At 40.1% G+C, this 17,295-nt stretch overlaps 1 protein-coding gene across 1 annotated transcript in view; it reads right to left on the bottom strand.

Moving 5' to 3' along the window:
• Nucleotides 1–127: 127 nt before the first annotated feature.
• LOC128906766 (protocadherin Fat 4-like) overlaps nt 128–17,295 on the bottom strand; it is a 42,695-nt gene continuing 25,527 nt past the window's right edge. The window contains exons 26-42 of the mRNA XM_054194616.1: nt 16,483–16,651; nt 15,179–15,387; nt 13,528–13,707; nt 12,692–12,911; nt 11,062–11,198; nt 10,202–10,345; nt 8,223–8,467; nt 7,635–7,744; nt 6,768–6,902; nt 6,145–6,281; nt 5,319–5,516; nt 4,882–4,976; nt 3,400–3,555; nt 2,379–2,576; nt 1,625–1,750; nt 1,029–1,212; nt 128–632 (exon numbers count right to left, since the gene is read on the bottom strand). Coding sequence (XP_054050591.1) covers nt 465–632; nt 1,029–1,212; nt 1,625–1,750; nt 2,379–2,576; nt 3,400–3,555; nt 4,882–4,976; nt 5,319–5,516; nt 6,145–6,281; nt 6,768–6,902; nt 7,635–7,744; nt 8,223–8,467; nt 10,202–10,345; nt 11,062–11,198; nt 12,692–12,911; nt 13,528–13,707; nt 15,179–15,387; nt 16,483–16,651 — 2,811 coding nt within the window. The 3' untranslated portion in view covers nt 128–464. The remainder of the gene's footprint in view (nt 633–1,028; nt 1,213–1,624; nt 1,751–2,378; nt 2,577–3,399; nt 3,556–4,881; nt 4,977–5,318; nt 5,517–6,144; nt 6,282–6,767; nt 6,903–7,634; nt 7,745–8,222; nt 8,468–10,201; nt 10,346–11,061; nt 11,199–12,691; nt 12,912–13,527; nt 13,708–15,178; nt 15,388–16,482; nt 16,652–17,295) is intronic.

The following is a 17,295-nucleotide window of genomic DNA, read 5'->3' as shown; positions in this document are numbered from 1 at the left end:
TCGCTGCGGGCCGGGGGAAGGCGGGTGGGCTGGGGCAGGGGCCGGGGGCTCCTCCGGTGCAGCCGCGGTGGCGGGGGGCGGGGGGAAAGGCCCGGCCTAAGTGGAAAAGCAGCAGCCGCTCCCCGTCAAAAATGAACCGCGGCGGTGAGTTCGGTGCAAAAGAAGAGAAAAGGGATGTCCGAGAGGAACTCCGCCTGAAATAACGACAGGGCAGCGCGTTTGGGATCGGTTTTAATTGTCTTGCCATTAGAAATTAAATACACTGTAAGATGGGGCTGCGTTACAGCCTTCTGGCGCCCCACCAGCCTGTTTCTTATTTTCTTTCTTGTCCATCTCTAGCAGTACAAACAGGAGTACCACCAATCTCCAGATAGCGTTCCCATATTCTTATTGCTCGTTTAATTCTGCAGTGTGCAATGAGGAGCCACTGTGTTTTTTCCCAAAAGTTTTCTTCATCTTACTGATTAAAAATCATCATTAATGTCAGGCTCATCGTCTTCAGACTCTGTGTCCAAAATAACTGCCACTTCTGAAAATTTTACCCCTTTAATTTGTTTTTCAGGGATGTCTGTTGTGGGACCAGCTGTTAAGGAAGGAGCTCCCCCTTCATTTGTATCTGCGGGAAAGCAATCCTGCAAGAAAAACATAACACAGATGAGGCAGAAAGCTGCAAATGGTAGAGTTTGGACAAATTCTAAGCAGCACCAGTCAGGTAACTTTTGTACATATATTCTCTCTCTGAAACATGCAGAGAAGGAATCATTTTTAAGGCTGTATTGTTAAGTTTTAGGAGCAGCACGTGAGAACCCTTTACCGTACGCAGTCTGTAAAAGGTGGAAGAGAGTCACCATTTCTGCATCACAGAGCCCTTCTAAAGCAGGAGGAAACTTCTCATTACTTCGCCTAAGATTTTTTTTTTTCATTATTTCCATCACAAGTTTACTTTTTTGGATAATTTTTCCAGGTTTTTTAATGGCAAATAATAAAATGTCTTTCGCTCCCTTCTTTGCAGTTGAAAAGCAAGTTACCTGTTTTGTTTTGAGTTCGGCAATGGGCTGGACATGTACATATCTAGGTTCAGCGTCTGTTTCAGATCCTGCGTTTTCTTCCCATTCGCTGTTGCGATTTAGTGTCTCAAGGTATCTTTCCTTGGCCTGAAGCACGTCTTTGTCAGCATCTTCCAGGTTGATAAACTCTATTGTTTCAGTTTTCCTGAAAGAGAGTTAAGAGAACTCCTGACACCTTGAGCTTGCAAATAGCGAAGTGACCAAATTCTCCACCACTCTAAAACTGGGAGTAGCAAGTGCACTGATCTCAAAATTACTGGGATTTTACCCAGGGCAACAATAAGTAGCTCCTTGTATCCTGAAGGGTCTTTTCTGCATAAGGCTTAACAGTTTGCTAAAGAGTAAGTAGGAATTTGCCCTTGTAATTTTCAATACAAGATTAAAAGGTATTAGCTTCTTTCAAGTGTAGAGTTTTTAATTTATAATTGTAAGGGTTCTTAAAAATCAACCTGTATGCTAGTAATGAGAGACAAAATCCTGTGTTACCAGAATAAACTAGAATCTCATCTTCTGATGTGCTATTTTTTATACATTTGTGATATCAGCATCCTACTTACACATGCTTTGTGTGCTTTAGTTTCTCTAAGCTTTTCAGACTTCCATTTTCGTCAGTTGCACGCGGGTTATCAATATCCTCCATAATTTCAACCTGCTTCGTAACCAAATGCTCTTGCTCATGCTTTCTGAAAATGATAAATACATTAAAATAAAATCATTAATTCTTTTTGAAGATTGCCTTTATAGTTGTTTTAAAAATAGAACATGAAGTATTTGTGTCATAGGTTTAATACACAACACTTATTTTTGGCATTATTCTGGGGATTAGTTTGGAGTATTTCCTATTGTTCTGCACAATTGATAGATTACATATTTAACGGTAACAGGGTAAATAGCCACTGCCGCCTTAGAAGTGTATTCATTTTCCTCATCTACGTGTCACTCAAGTTAGCAGCAAAACGGCCCTTGATTTCAGTATTCATGGGATTAGAGGAGATTTATATGGGTATATCACAGCTGCTTGTGCCCCCCTTAACAGTTAAAATTTCGGCTATCCGCATTTCTCTCTTTTTAAAAGTATTTGTTTCTGCTGTTGCTGTGTGACAAACACAAGAAGGAACCAACTTCCAGTTACGTGTAACATGTCTAATATCTACAGCACAAGGCCAGGCATTTTGGTTTATAGCAAATCTTGGGCAATTCTCTTACGGTAATACCAGTAATTTCTCAGATAAGTATTTTTCAAGGTGACATTTAAAGTAAAGTTATTAGTTGCAAGTCTAAATTGCAATGTTAATATAAAACTATTTGTACCTTTTCCTTTTTATAGTAAAAAGTACATATGCCAGGGAGGCTACGAGGGTGCAGGCTAGCAGAACGCCCAGGACGATCGTTGCGATGAGTTCAGGAGACGCTGAGTCTGCAGGAGCCTCTGCTATGGCAGCAGTTACAGACGTTGAGAATATTTTCTCCAGTTCTCCCTCAATATTACTCTTCTGCTCCCTAAATTTCCTGAAGATAGAAGAATAATATGCCAGTGATTTATCAGACCTTCATTTTGGCATGGAGAAAATAACAGAATACCACTCCCTGCTCCACAAAGACCTTTTCCAAAGATTCAGAATCTTCATGTCTTTCATTCGTGAAAAATTCTGTTTTCTAGTAACCAGCCCTGGTACTTATGAACTAAAATGCTGCAAAACTTGGAAAATTGAACTTGAGAGGTCAGTATCCTCGAAATCCACATCAAGGCAACCACATACACTCTTACAGATACCAATAGTGCTTTCCTCAGAGGAAGCGGTTCATCCATGGAGACTCTTTCCTGCGACCACAGACTTCATTAGCAATATCAGCCACAAACAATTAGTAGTGTGAGAGAGGTGTTGAATCTAGAAATTGTGTGTTTAAATAGCAGCTACCCTTCATAGAATGTTTGTAAGAATATACATTCATACCCCTGTCATGTTACGAAAAAAATGTGAAATACACCTAAAACATAAGTTTTTAATCAACGTTCTGCAGTTCTAAAATGAAGATGATATCTATTTTAATGGTATTTTTTCTGCTGCAGTTTTCTATAAAACCGACTTTTAAATACATTTTGCACAATTAAACAACCTTATTCATGTTTTTGACAAACTCTGAAAGTTACCTTTCAATAAACAATGAAAGCTTTCTGAATTCTAAAAATTCCATTTAAGCCTTGAGAGAAGTCTCAGATAAACTGTAATTTGATCTAAACTTGTCCAGTCCAAGAGGTTAATAATTTTAAGGGAAACAAAACCTAGCTGCATAGTGCTGACCCCCAGAAGACAGGCTCTGCCATACAGACCTTTTTACATCTTCTGCAGATACTTCCTGGTTTGCCTCATCAAAAGCAATGACTTTTACATAGGTTACATCAGTGGTGCTTCTTGCTTTTCTTTCAGCTTCATTGGAATAAACGTCAACGATGTATACATTCCATGCAAGTTTATCTTCCAGGACCCTGCCATCATATTAAGAAAACATTTTAAATTAACTGGGTAATGACAAATTCTTTTACTCTGGAAATTAAATGACAGAAAAGTAGCATTTAATACAACACTTTGCAGAGATTTAGTATTTTAATCTGAGCATGTGAAAATGCAGGATTATTGTCAGCAAGGGAATTGCCCAATATCAATGAGTGATTGAGTAGCAGAGGAGAAAAAATCCAGTCCTTATCTCTAACTGCTAGGTAAAGATAATTTTCCTTAGCAGATGCTATATAACTTTTATATATAGCATGAAAATTCTTAGATAGGTGCTGTTAGCATAACTCAACAATTAATGAGAGAAAGGAAGGGATAACAAACCCTTATACCTAGATTTCATAACCAATACTGCATAGTATATCATATATTTAGTCACGCTTTTCAAAGCTTATTGGCTTTGAAATAGGGCTTATTTCATGCTTAACATTATTTTTTTATAAATACAGGCAGTGATACCTATGGAGTATTACAAACAGTAAATGTGCGGAGGGGGGAAACTCAGTCTCATAATCCTCATTTTTTTCTCAGAGAGATTTTCACTCCGGATGGGACCACTGGCCCAGTGAATCCATCATTCTGACGGCAGTCAGTACCAGCTGCTTTGAAGAAAGCGGCAGAGCAGATCTAGAGTTTCCATTTAATTTTTACCAACAAGAAACTGGTGCTGTAATAGTGTCAACATCACAAACTCATTTTTCCATCCTTCAAAGTGATTTGCCCTCAAAAGCACCAGACTTAATATTTCCAATGTAAAGATATGTTTATGTATAATCAAACAAAAGAACTCGTGTCTTCATTAACGTGCCTAAAAGGCCAAAATATGGTTTTCATTGTGGCGTAGCCAGCCACACATCGCTGGCTAACCCCCTAGCAGCGTAGGGCTGAGACCTCCTTGAGCAGCTCTGCTGCGGTGCTTCAAAGGCGGGGTTTCATTTGTGGAACAGATGGGTTTGGTTTGTGGCCTCTATCTTGTCTTTCTCCATGTTGGTATCTTGAAAAACTTTATCCTAGGCTGTTAAAAATCACAGAAACATTGAGGCGGGAAGAGACCTCTTGAAATCATCTAGTCCAATCACCTCTGACATTTGTCAGCTCAGGCCAAAGCCTTACCGGGTAAAAACTGGTGGATTCCTGTGAATTCCCTCAAATTATTCTGAAGTACGTCAAGTGGCAGGCCTAGCTTTTCATGGTCGCTGGCTGTGCCACCTGCCCTGTAAGCTGTCAGGTCCCTATCTCAAAGGGACTCTCAGTTTGTCATTAGATATTATATCAGAATAAGCTTCACAGTTTCAAAATACCTTTTTACTTCAGCGATGTTTTTTTCAACAACGTTGATCTTCTGATTAAGTACCGCCACCACCATGTTGTTAGAGGAACTGGAATCAACTGTTACCTAATAAATAAAAAAAAAAAACCCACATGTGAGGGCTTTCTAAAGTATTTGTACCTCCCACATTGACTTTCAAAAAAAAAAAACAAACACCAAACCTAAAAACCCCCCCACCTCTCCGATATACAACAATTGTCCTCTAAAAGTCAGTCTTCATGCCAACATATGTCAATTGAAATGATAACCTCATAATTCTGGCCTGAAAGTACGTAGTAAACACTGGTGTATCGGACAGTCTTACTATACAGTGTTGTTTTTTTTTTGTCATTTCAAAACCTAGCCCTTCTTGTATACAGAGTTTTAATGTGGAAGCAAATCAGGACTATAAATAACAATCTTCCTTACATTGACTGTTGCCTGGGCTGTGAGTCTTCTTGTGCCTTGGTCTGCAGCTTGGACTTCCAGATAAAATGTTCCAGCCTTTCCTGCTACAGAAACTGTAAAAATCTGCCCCGTGTTTTCATCGATGTCAAATTCATTCATTTGATTATTCACTAAGCTGTACAGCAGAAGTCCGTTGGCTCCTGAATCTGGATCTGTGGCCTGGGTTTAAAAAAAAGGCGATTTATGAAACTCAGCTTGTGGGTTTTGGACTGCACGTTGCTCTTCAATCATTAAACTCTGCAGTTTCTATTTCTAAAATGGGTATTCTAGGATTGTGCTGTCTTATTTTTCTCTTTGCACTAAACCAAAAGCGGGGTACAACCTATCAGAATCAGGCCAAGGGTATAAAAGGGGAAGTACGTTTGCCATAAAGTCTGAAGGATTCTACAGCTGCAAGCATAAAAGGAGCAGGCTAGAATGGAGGGATAACACCAGACTTTGACAAAGATGAGAACTGCTCCATTTTGTAATTCATTTCCCATTTGGGTCTGATAGAAAACAAAGCAGTTAATGGGAGAGCGAGAGAGAGAGGGGCAGCCTGTGCAGGACGTAATCCATAACAGCAGCATGAGTCAGACCATATGGCTCTTCTGACAGACCCACTGGTAGGACAGGTATTGGATCTGTTCCCTAAACACCCCATCCTTCACCAGCCTCATGTAAAACCTGGGTGATGGGCAGAATCTGAGCAGATTTAACAGCTCCTTTAACCCAGTTCAACCGTGGAAGAAACCAAAATCTTTCAAAGGACTTCTGTCCTCATGAAGAGCACAGAAAGATACTGTACCTGAACTGTAATAACCGGGTACTTGTACGGCACAGAGTTCGGTATCCGAGCAGAGTAGGTGTTACTCAAAAATGCCGGCTCTTCATTTACGTCCTGCACCGAGATTGTCAGCATCATCACATTTTGGGCAAACAGGCCTATTAAACAAACACAAGTGAACTGCAACAACAAACAACGGCAAAGCGCGACTTCAAAGGCCGGGTCAGGCTGTGGCTTTGCAGCAGCGTCTCTGCTGCACGCGAGGAAGAGGGAGAAGGAAGGGAACGCAGGAGGGATGTGCCCAGAGGAGCTCACTGGCAAAAGCAGACAGTGCTGCTCCTCTGTCAGCCCTCTCTGGCTGGCTGTGGTCTACCAGGCACGAGGGCAGGCAAGTTCCTCCAGCTCCTGCTGAGGAGTCCAGCTATTACATTCTTTTCTGAGACCATGGTAGGGCCCTGTGGGGTTTGCAGCCTTGGAGGAAGGCCGCTGCGCTTCTCTGCACAACCTTGACCTTCAGCTTTTCATCTTTCACATCAGACTTTGCAGTTAAAGAGAGTCCTGATTCCTATATTGGGTTGCAAATACAGAAGACGTGTTCATTGCCCCTGATTTAAGTTGAAATGTCCTTTGAAGTAAAAGGTTACCTGAATTTTGGACTTCTGCGGCAGGCAAGAGATTTTCATTTGCTTGAATTAAAATCACGTACTGAGAAACTTCCTCATAGTTCAAATTAATTGCTGTTCTCAGCTGACCACTTTTCGTATCCAATCTGAAATGACCTGAAAGGAAAAACATGCACCTTTGCCATTATAACTACCATTTCACTTGTGTTCCTCCTACCTCTTGTGTCTGCGTTGCTCTTAGGATGTTTCCATGGGTCCTCTGCTCTTAGGAATGTGAAATGCAACATTTCCACTGGCTGAGCATCAAAGGCACCAAAGCTGGGGTCCCATCCCAGACCAAACAGGCCTCAAACAGGCCTCAAACACGTAAAGGAGCACCATACTTGGAAAATAAGAATTGCAGCTTCTTGTTGCACAACTCCTTTTTTGCTGCTTTCCAAGTTTTCTCTCTGTTTCCAATGATTTCCTTTTTTTTTTTTCTGCAGCAAAGGGAGTCACAGCACAGCTGCAAAAGCTGGAGGAGGGCAGATGCCCTGACTTGGTGCAAGTGCAAGGACATGATAGACTAAAAGTGAGCGGCGGGGAGGAAGCTGCTTGCTAACAACTTCTATTTTGGCTCCCTCAGCCTGCAAATTATCCTAATGTAAGACTACAAGAACCCATTTTCTGGCAAGGTACCACCACCTATTTAGCCAGAGGAGATTAACAAAGTCCATGCTGAAGAGCTCTGAAAGAAATTCTTGGTGTACTTTGATTTTTTAAAAATATGACACAGGTTTTAATCCTTGCTCTCCATCTCCTCATTTACATACAGCTACATCTGCCGCACCAAAGACAGGTTATTCTGTTATCTCGGCTATTTTAATTCATAAGGGAAATAGTACTCACCTCTTTCATTGCCAGATACAACTGTATAATCAATCGGTTTTCCTAAAGTTTCAACCACAGTAAAAGCGTAAATTAAATAATCCACTCCTGTGTTTTCCAAAACGGAAATGCTAATATAGAAAATAAATGATAAATCATGTTAAATTTCCCAGCAGTTGTTGCACTGTCAGGCTTTGAAATTTAACTCTTTAAGAGCGAGTTCTCTGTGGAAAATCCTGCCCCCTCCCCTCTAGTTGTTTGCCAGAGCTCCCTGACTTTCAGAGTGCCGTGCAAGCCCTACTTTTCTAGCCAGACATTTGTTCATCCTTGAGTAAAGGCTAAAGAAGAATGTTTAATTAGTGTGTGAGAGGAAAGGGACAAAGAGTCTGGCTTATACGAACTGCACAGTAAAGAAACAAAAGCTGATGCCTCGCATCACGTTCATGGAACCACTGGCATAGCAGAATTTCATGGATGTTTTGTGTAAAAAAACCCTGATGTTCTTCTGCATGGAAGAATATGAAAATTAGCTTCAACTTTCAACTTCACCGTGTTTTCCACTCTCTGGAGAGTATGCAACAGTTATACAACTTAAGGTGAAAGCCTCACCTGATTTTGCTCTCGTTAAACCGAGGAACAAACGGACGGTTGTCAGACACATTAAGAGTAATCACAGCAGTGTCATTTAAAGATGGAAAGCCTTTGTCCTTCGCCATCACTGTCAATTGGATCTCTCCAGAACTAAACAGGTTTCCAGTTGTAGTTATTTTCCCCTCACTCATATCTTCTATCAGGAAGAACGAGCTGGAGTTTTGATCGGGGAGGATGTAGTACTCAATAAGACCATTTTGCCCCTGCCATGAAAGGAACAAAACTTCATGTAACTATTGCTTGCAGGACCACATTATTTCAGTGCCTCAAGTTCCATAGTACAGACTCACTGGAATCTCAATATTTCCACACTTAAATGGACAGAATGCCAGAAGCACTTTAAATAACTAGAGAGAACCAGGCTCAGAGCTACTTCGTGCTTAAGATGTAACACAAGAGCAGCAGCAGAGGAAAGGGTCAGTGAGCAAAGCCCCCACTCCCCAAGTTAATTTTGATGTTCCAAGATCCTAAAAAATTCCCATAGCAATATTAAAGAAGACTACATGCACTAGGAGTACACTTTGAAGGGTAGGATAAACACTGAAACTTGGGGTTAGCTATGGTAGGATGGGTGCCGACAAAAACACAAAGCAGAGGAAAATTCACAAACAGTTGTCCGGTTACACAGTAAAACTGTGGGGAAAAAAAAAAAAGATCTCTAATGAAAATAAATTAAGGACACGTGTAGAGAGGGCCAGTCAGAGTAGTGAAAGGGAGTCATCTAAAGGTGTGATGTCAACAAGAATAAGCCAAAGTCCCTTGGATCCTTTTCACACCTTGAGGAGAAGCGCAGTCTCCCACAGCTATGAGGGCAAGCCCTGTTCCTGCCTGCCACAGAAGAGCTGCACGCGTTTTGCTCTATGCACATTGCTTCCCTTTCCTGAGAAAAGCCGTTCTGACGAACCCTGAGGGTTTGCTCTATCGCACTTTGCTCTGTATTTCTGAGAAGCATTGTTCTCCCACAGCTCTGCAGCAGCAGGATCAAACCCTACCATGAACATCTGTTGTTTCTAAGTAATCTGTGGATTTATAATTATTTCTGGAGCAGGGAGGAACAGGGAAAGACTAATAATTTCAGTAGCAGTCTCTGCCCCAGAATCCTGAAAGGGTGGCAGAGGGAGGATGAGTGCCACTCTGCACGCCAGAGGACCAGACATATTATCTGAAGGATGAGTTTCATTAGGGGTCTCAACATAGATCTCACAGAGTCCACCTAACTTTCATGAGCAATTTCAATTTTGTATAAAATAATTGAGAAGGATGACAAAAAGGGGCCCATTAGATTATTTGCAGCAATATACCCCATAGCTGCAGGTATTTTAACCAAAATTATGCGCTAAGAAATAGGAAGGCACCTGCTACACCTATTCTGTTGTCACTTCCAGATGTTTCTTCTTTTAAAGGACATAAGTAGTAGTGATGCTGTCACGGTGATTTGGTTCACTAGTGGATATCTCTGCCAGTCTCTGGATACTACTCAATGGGTGCAGTACAGATACAACAAACAAAATTACTTTAAAAAACGGGGTCAGAGATAATTAGCTGGGGTACCACACTTCGGAGGCGTTTGGGAAGCAGATGTTTCCGTGTTCAAGCCAGCTATATGATGTTTAGCTTTTACAGCTCCTTCTACTTAGAAGTTCAAGTACCTCCACAGACACTAAATTGCTTTGGTCCTTGTGTACTTCTGAAAGACTGGTACAACGCCGTACAAGAGGAAAAATTAAGGCAAATATAGCTGAAGAAACATGCCCAAAGGCAGGCAGTACATCAGTGTCAAGGCAGAAGCATCAAAAGTCCTCCTTTCCAATTCCCAGTGCTGTTAGTCAATCAGAAATCACTTTCTGCTACATTTGGTATTTCGTGCCTAGAGAATGGCGAAAAATGTATTTGGGCTGCAGCTTAAAGCAATGTCAAAATCAAACAGGAGTAGTTACCTGATCTTTGTCGGTAGCGCTCACAGTTATGACATGAGCACCTACAGGATTAATCATGTTTATAGAAGCGGAATAGGATTTCTGAGCAAATACTGGAGCATTATCATTCACATCAATCACTAGAACAGTGACATGAGTAGTTGCCTAGAAAACAAAATGGTTTAATGCATTTTAGAATGTTTAGAATGTCTTACTTAAGAGATATTTTTTGTTATTTGCATATGCAACAAAAAGTACAAATTAGACTTTGAAAATGCTGTAGTAAAATGCTGTGTTATGTTTAAGTTTGTGAACTCAACATCAGAGATCACTACAGGATTTTAATATAAGAGACGTGGGAATTCAAATTTGCAGTAGGATTCTACTTCTTGAAAGGTGTCTGAATGGGTAAGAACAGGATGAGTTTAGGAGGCCAACATGTCCTACTGTTGCTGCTAGATGCAGTTAAGAGAACCGCACATGCTCTAGTTCTGTTAAATAAGTGTATAATATCTTTTCAAATAAAAGAAACACAGCAGAGCTACAACAATTTGCTGAAAACTACTTTTTCTCCAGTGAAAATTTATAAGGCATTTACAGTACTAATAGGCAGTAGGCAAGAATTCCTGTTCCCCAACACAGACTAGTCTGCAAACAATTCAGGGTCATATTCTTCCATGCGTGACTATGAAGTATTTCAAGTAATTATGGAGTATAATACTTCTCAGCATGGACAAAGGTTGCAAAAATCTGACACTAAACACTATTAGGTGACTAATTTATTCCCCAGAATAAATGTCTTTGATAGATCTCCCTCCCACTAATTTAAAATCCACTCTTACTAGAAGAATCACTGTTTATTACAATGACGGTTCTTTTACCTGATGGAAAGGCGCAGATTTGTTGTTGACTGCATTCACTGTAAGGTTGTATTTATTCACAGTTTCATAGTCTGGAGAGTTCTTTATCTTAATGTTGCCATGTATTCCATCTATTTCAAATATATTTCCTCCGCCACCTGAGATAAATTTAAGGAAGCGTTATCAATAAATACATCTTGGAAGCATACAATTAACTACGCTCAAATTATATGTTTACTTGCGTTTTGAGCTCGTTAGAACAATTTTTTAAATATCATATAGATAACGTGGAAGAAAAACTGAAGGTATTTCGAGTGGATGAATGTTTGCAATGTGAGTCAACAAGCTTTGCAAATACATCTGTCACGCTCAAAAAGTAATAGTGCTTGAGGCACGCACGTGATGATGGACAGCACATTAGAGTTCTGGGCTGAATCTCTGGAAGCAAGTTCCTCCAAGCCTGTGCAACTCTTAGAGGAGATCTGAGGTGTTCCCTGGCGCTTTTACAGTCCTCTGACCTTCTGTACATTCGGTCTCGTGTTTGCTGGTTGTAACAGTCATGAAGCGCTGCAACAAGACAGTGCTCCTGCCAACATCTCACTGATTTTATTCTGCTCTATTGAAGGTGGGCTGAGCGGCACACAGATCTAAAGAGAAATCAATTTGACTGCCAAAAGACCCGGCAGTGACTTTTACTGGCTTTGGCCACCCTTGTCCAAAGCCACCTCAAACTCTGTTATGCAGATTGGAAAGAAAAGACTCTAAAAACATACAAACTGTATACACATTGCTCTTGATGGTCCATGGAACAAAAACAACTATTTCAACTCCTGCAGGCTTTTGGTCCAGAGGGTCCATCTCTGTCAGATTTAGGGGCAGTGGCAAAAAGGGCGCTCTTCTCAACGGCAATGCCATCAGCTTCCACAGTCAAAGGTGACAGGAAGCACCAATCAGAGCTCTCAGTCACTGCAGAGCACAAGCTGGCATGTTAATGTAAAATTAAACTGAAGGCACTTTATATCAATAACCCGGGCAGAGATCTGAGGTAGCAGTAGGTGACCTGCCGTCTGCTGTGGCACTTCTGCTGCAGTGGTAACGGTGTCTGGCACAAGAGCGAAGAAGACAGCTCTCCAGCAGCCCTCGATAGTCAGTCGGGTCCCTGACACACTTGTGATATCATTTACATCTGCTCCTGATAGCTGTGAAATGCTCACAGTCCACAGGCTGCGGAGAGACCTAATTTAGCAGCATTTAATGCCTGGCACAGGCCCAATGGGTTCTACAAGGCAGGGATTAAGTAGGCCCTGGACCCTTGTTCCTCATTCAGGAAAGCTATGAGCATTTTCTTTTTCATCAAAACTACTTCTGCTGATGGCAGCTATGGCAGTCGAGTAGCTAAAGATTTTTTAAAAAGCTGGTTTTTAACAGAATTAAGCGTATGATTAAAAGCAATTTGTAGTTTCCACAAAAGAAGTTCCTACTCAATCAGTTTGAAAGCTGTATGAGCATAAATTAGTAAAGTACCAACCCAGGTGAAAGTGAACCTTCTTGGCTTATGTGGAAGGGGGCTAGGCGATAACACACGTTAGCTCGTAACAGCATAGACAAGAAAGTGACAGTTGTTCCAGTGCAGCAAGAAATTCCTTGTTACCTGTAAGGCTATATAGAACAAATGCATTGTCCCCTGTGTCTCTGTCCGTTGCTGTGATTTTTCCAACTATGAATCCCACAGGAGCATTTTCGTTCACACTGAATTCAGTCACTGGATCGAAGACAGGTGGGCAGTCATTAGCATCAATGATCTTTATAGTAACTGTGCAGTAACCTCTTTTCTTTTCAGGGATTCCATCATCTTCAGCATATATCACGATCTGTAAGTTGCACAATTATTGGTAATGAGAAATCACACAAATAGGTACTTGCATAAGGATTAAAAAATCCTGGTGAATTTTAAACTTCGCAGTATTCTTAGAAACATAAAGTCAAATTCTGATTTCACCTCGAAATGATTATTGAAAACTTAAGGAGTATTTGGTTGATAAAAAAGTCTTTCTATATAGAACCAACAAATTCATCAATATTTTTGCTTCAAGCAAAATAAGCTCATAAAAAAAAAAATCCAGCAGTGGCAGCAACAACAAAGATTAACTGAGAATTGTATCTGCAAGATCTCAGTTGAGTACAGATTCAAGCAAACAGACAGCACTGAATACACGAGCTGTCATTGTGAAGTTAGTTATTTATGTGCTGAAGCGTTTGAGAGTTTGTAGGACAGGTAAACAATGAGCCTTACTTGAATTTCGTTATAGTCTAAAGGCAGTGTCTTGCTTTAATAATGCATCACATCTTGAAAAGCTCATATTCTAAAACAATGCATAAAATGTTCAAGCAATATCAAACTAAACAAAAACAAAAGTGTCACCTGTTGTCCAAGGGAAAGATAAAGAGTTCTGAATAATGGAAAGATGTAAGGAATCTAAAGCAAACCTGATACTCTCTAGGTTCCTCTTCATAATCGAAGGAGGCGGTGGAATAAAGAATTCCAGTTGCTTCATCTATCCTGAATTTAAGTCTGTCTCCACTGAGAATGCCATAAGTTAGGAAGCCATTTCTACCTGTATCATTATCCTGAGCTTTCAGCTGGACAATCTGAGTAGGGGTTAAATTCTGTGGATGAAGAACAGATTTGAGGCTGTCAGAGACTTTGGTTCGGGGGAAGTAACAGCCACCGCGTACACTTAAAATAGTACAGACGTTTTAAAATCAAAATTATACAACTCATTCAGCACAGTGAGAGAATCTCTTTTTTTTCTGTAATTTACAGAAAAGAACTATTTCCTGCCCCATGTCTCTACCTACAGCAGCAGTCTTCAGGAAGAAAAATCACCATGATTTCAAACAGGCCAAATGCTAACCTCCAGCATCTGACTGGCTGATGAGGAATTATTCATGTTTAACAGCCTCTGCTCCTATGAAACCCGATGGATGTTCTCAACTGCAAAATCACAGAATCATAGAATTGTCTAGGTTGGAAGGGACCTTTCAGATCATCTAGTCCAATCATCAACCTAACTCTGACAAATCGTGTTTCTTTCTGAACACTATTTGGTTAATAATTACTCTTTTCAAAATAAATACTCTATTTCTTCCTTTTAAAAAATGTTATTTCAAGATTATCGTGAAGATTAACAATAAATATCAGTGTTCCACTCGCACGGCCATTTGAGACCTGAGCTGAAGTTACTTGATCCCACAGGGCATTCAGCAATTCCTACTGCGTAAATATTTCACATGGAAATCAATTTCTAAGGTTGGGAAATGTGATTCTAACTCTTCTGCATTAAACTAACCGGGAACATTAAAAATAGGTGCGATAATTAAACCTATGTTTAGCTCAATGTTAGAAATGGACTAGATTTTAAATCATTTGTGGCTGTTAAAAGACAATGTGAGTGAATCAGCTGGAAATCTCAAAAGTCAAGGTACATGCAATATAAAATATAAACATGATCAGTGTGCATCTTTTTAAAAAAGTAGCTAGCAGATTAAAGTGTGAAAAGTGTTGTTTGAAAATTTAAGAGTGAAATGTTGAGCTAGATGCCTTTGCATAATTAAATGCTGTGATATCATAACATAACAGCCACAGACTGAAATCTGGTTTGCTTTCTGCTACCGATTACTTGGTGTCAGGAAGAATCACAACAGATTGTACATGAGCAAGAGGAGAAATGTTGCTAAATTAGAGACTTCTGCCTGCTACTTCTCTATATGAAGCTCCATTACAAAAGACTGGGTGAGGGTCTATGAGGTGCCCAGCACAGTCACTAGATTTTGAATGCACATGAATATTCTCTGTGTACAAATATGCAAAATGGAGTGGCTGTTTTTCCTTCGTGAAGCCCCTTACTAGTAAAAGATTCACTTTTCCTTCAATATGTCCACACTTCTAGATCATTCTTTTTGTGGACTGGGATTTTCAGCTTGAAATAAACCTTAAAACATCATATGGCAGAAAAGAATGGCAAGCAGTCGAGTTCCAGAAGGTTTACTTCTATACTCACCAAAAGAATTTTTTTTAATTATTATTATTATTTTGAGGATTTATTTCTGTGATTCAGTTTGGGTGGCATTTTCTTACCTCTTCAAGTCTTGCTTCTACTAGAGAGGATGGGAAAACAGGAGGGAAATCATTTACATCAATAACTTCCACAGTCACAGAAACTTGATTAAATATGTTAGCATCAGATGAATCTGTTGCTCGCACATTGAAATTGACTGGAAAATCTTCCAGTTTCAAATTCTTTCTTGTTCTGACGATACCAGTGGATGAATCGATAACGAAATACTCTGTTTAAAAAAAACAAAAACAAAAATATAAATTATTCTGTTTATGATTTTATTAGTTAAAACTGAAGATACAAACCCTTCAGTGCAAACTACACATTATTGTTATGAATATTGTATGTTACAGTATTCTTCAAAGAATAAAATAACATCCTACGTGGATTTACAAGAATGTCAGATGTATCCAGGGCTGTAATTAACAAAAACAAATAATTCAGAAGGTCAGATGGGAGCCAAAGGGGAGAAGTTCACCGTACCACTGACCGTCCAGTCAGAAGGTCTTCACCTTCCTCTGAAACAGTCAGAGGTAATTTTCCCTGTTTCAACCAGAAACTATTATTTCATTTCCTATGAAGTTCTGTTCTTACTGAAGATGAGGAATTCTGCAAATAACTTCGGGGGGGGGACACAACTTCATACAAAACATTTTACAAAAAAAGAAATATAAAGTGGCTATGTTTGATGATACAATAAAATCAGTTTAGTGAGAAAAGACACATGACAAAGCACTGATCATAGAATTGTCTAGGTTGGAAGGGACCTTTAAGATCATCAAGTCCAACCATCAACCCAACACTGCCCAAACCACCACCAAATCATGTCCCTAAGCACCATGTCTACCCGTTTTTTAAATACCTCCAGGGACGGTGATTGAACCACTTCCCCGGGCAGCCTAGTCCAGTTGATCCCATATAAACTTACTCTACACATTCACGTTTGTTAAGGAAATGTTGCTGTGTTAGTTTTTCTACCGGCAGTCTTTATGCTGAATGAGGTATTCTTTCTCCAGTCACTGTAACTTTATGCCTGATCAGGTACCACCCGATCTTCCTGTAGCAGACATACAAAAGCGTAGAGCTGGTGCAGTCAGCTCTGTCTCATGTGTCTCTAGCTAATCTGACAGAAACTCAATCACGTGCCCACACCCGATCCCTATCAAATTTGTACGCCTGGTTGATTTGATACACATCCAGTATTAATGGCTGTAGAGCTGAGATAAAAGCAAAAGGAGAGAAGAAACAATCCAAAAGCTAAGTGCTCTGCAGCGCTGGTTGTTTAACACACCCTCTTTCTTGCTATTTCAAATGAAGAGCTCACCCTTTTCATCTCCAGATACAATACTGTGTATCACAGGGACCTTATACAGCACACTGATCTGTACAACAAACGTATCTGGCAGCGTCTTCTCGCTCAGAGGGGCAGGCTGATAGGCTGCTTCAGAGAACACGGGAAGTGAAATGCTGACGGGAGCTATCGTTACTGACACCTGCGGAGAAAAGGAGATGACTACAGGGGTTAAGTTTTCAGGCTTAGCAGGCTTTTTCTATTCAGTTATGCAACAACAGAAGTCCAGAACTTTATCAATACAAAAAAGCGTATGATGGCTGCATGCCGAGTTTGACACATTAGTGCCTTGAAAGCAGCGAAGGTTAGTGAAAAATGCCAGCAACCAACTCAGTTTAGCTTTACCTGTATACTTTCCAAAACAGAGAGAGGGATTCCAGTTCATGGCATATAGCACATTTCAAATCAATTGTCTAGCTAAATGGCTCTTAGAAAGAGGTACTGGTCTGTATTTGCAACAAATTCTTCCACTGGAGAATGTATGAGCAGAGCAGGAGCTTGTTAGTACAGTATTTTGAAATTATTATAACTGACTGTATATGAAAAATGGTGACAGGCGATAAATAAATAATGCCTACTGCCTCACAAAAATAAATACAATTTATTTCTAAATGATACCAGACAGCTGCTGTCCGATGCTTTTAAGAATGATGGCTCATAAGTCTATGTTTTAAGATCCTGTTGAATATAATTTTCTACATGTCTTTATCCCTATACGTTTCTGGTCCTTTTTTTGGATTCTGCTAAGCTGTGTTATTTAGTGGCAAAAGATCACCAGCCAGTTGT

Source organism: Rissa tridactyla, chromosome 3, assembly GCF_028500815.1.
Source record: "Rissa tridactyla isolate bRisTri1 chromosome 3, bRisTri1.patW.cur.20221130, whole genome shotgun sequence".
In the NCBI taxonomy this organism is placed as follows: domain Eukaryota; kingdom Metazoa; phylum Chordata; class Aves; order Charadriiformes; family Laridae; genus Rissa; species Rissa tridactyla.
The sequence above is the reverse complement of the archived record's forward strand: the minus strand, read 5'-3'. Positions and strand labels throughout refer to the sequence as shown.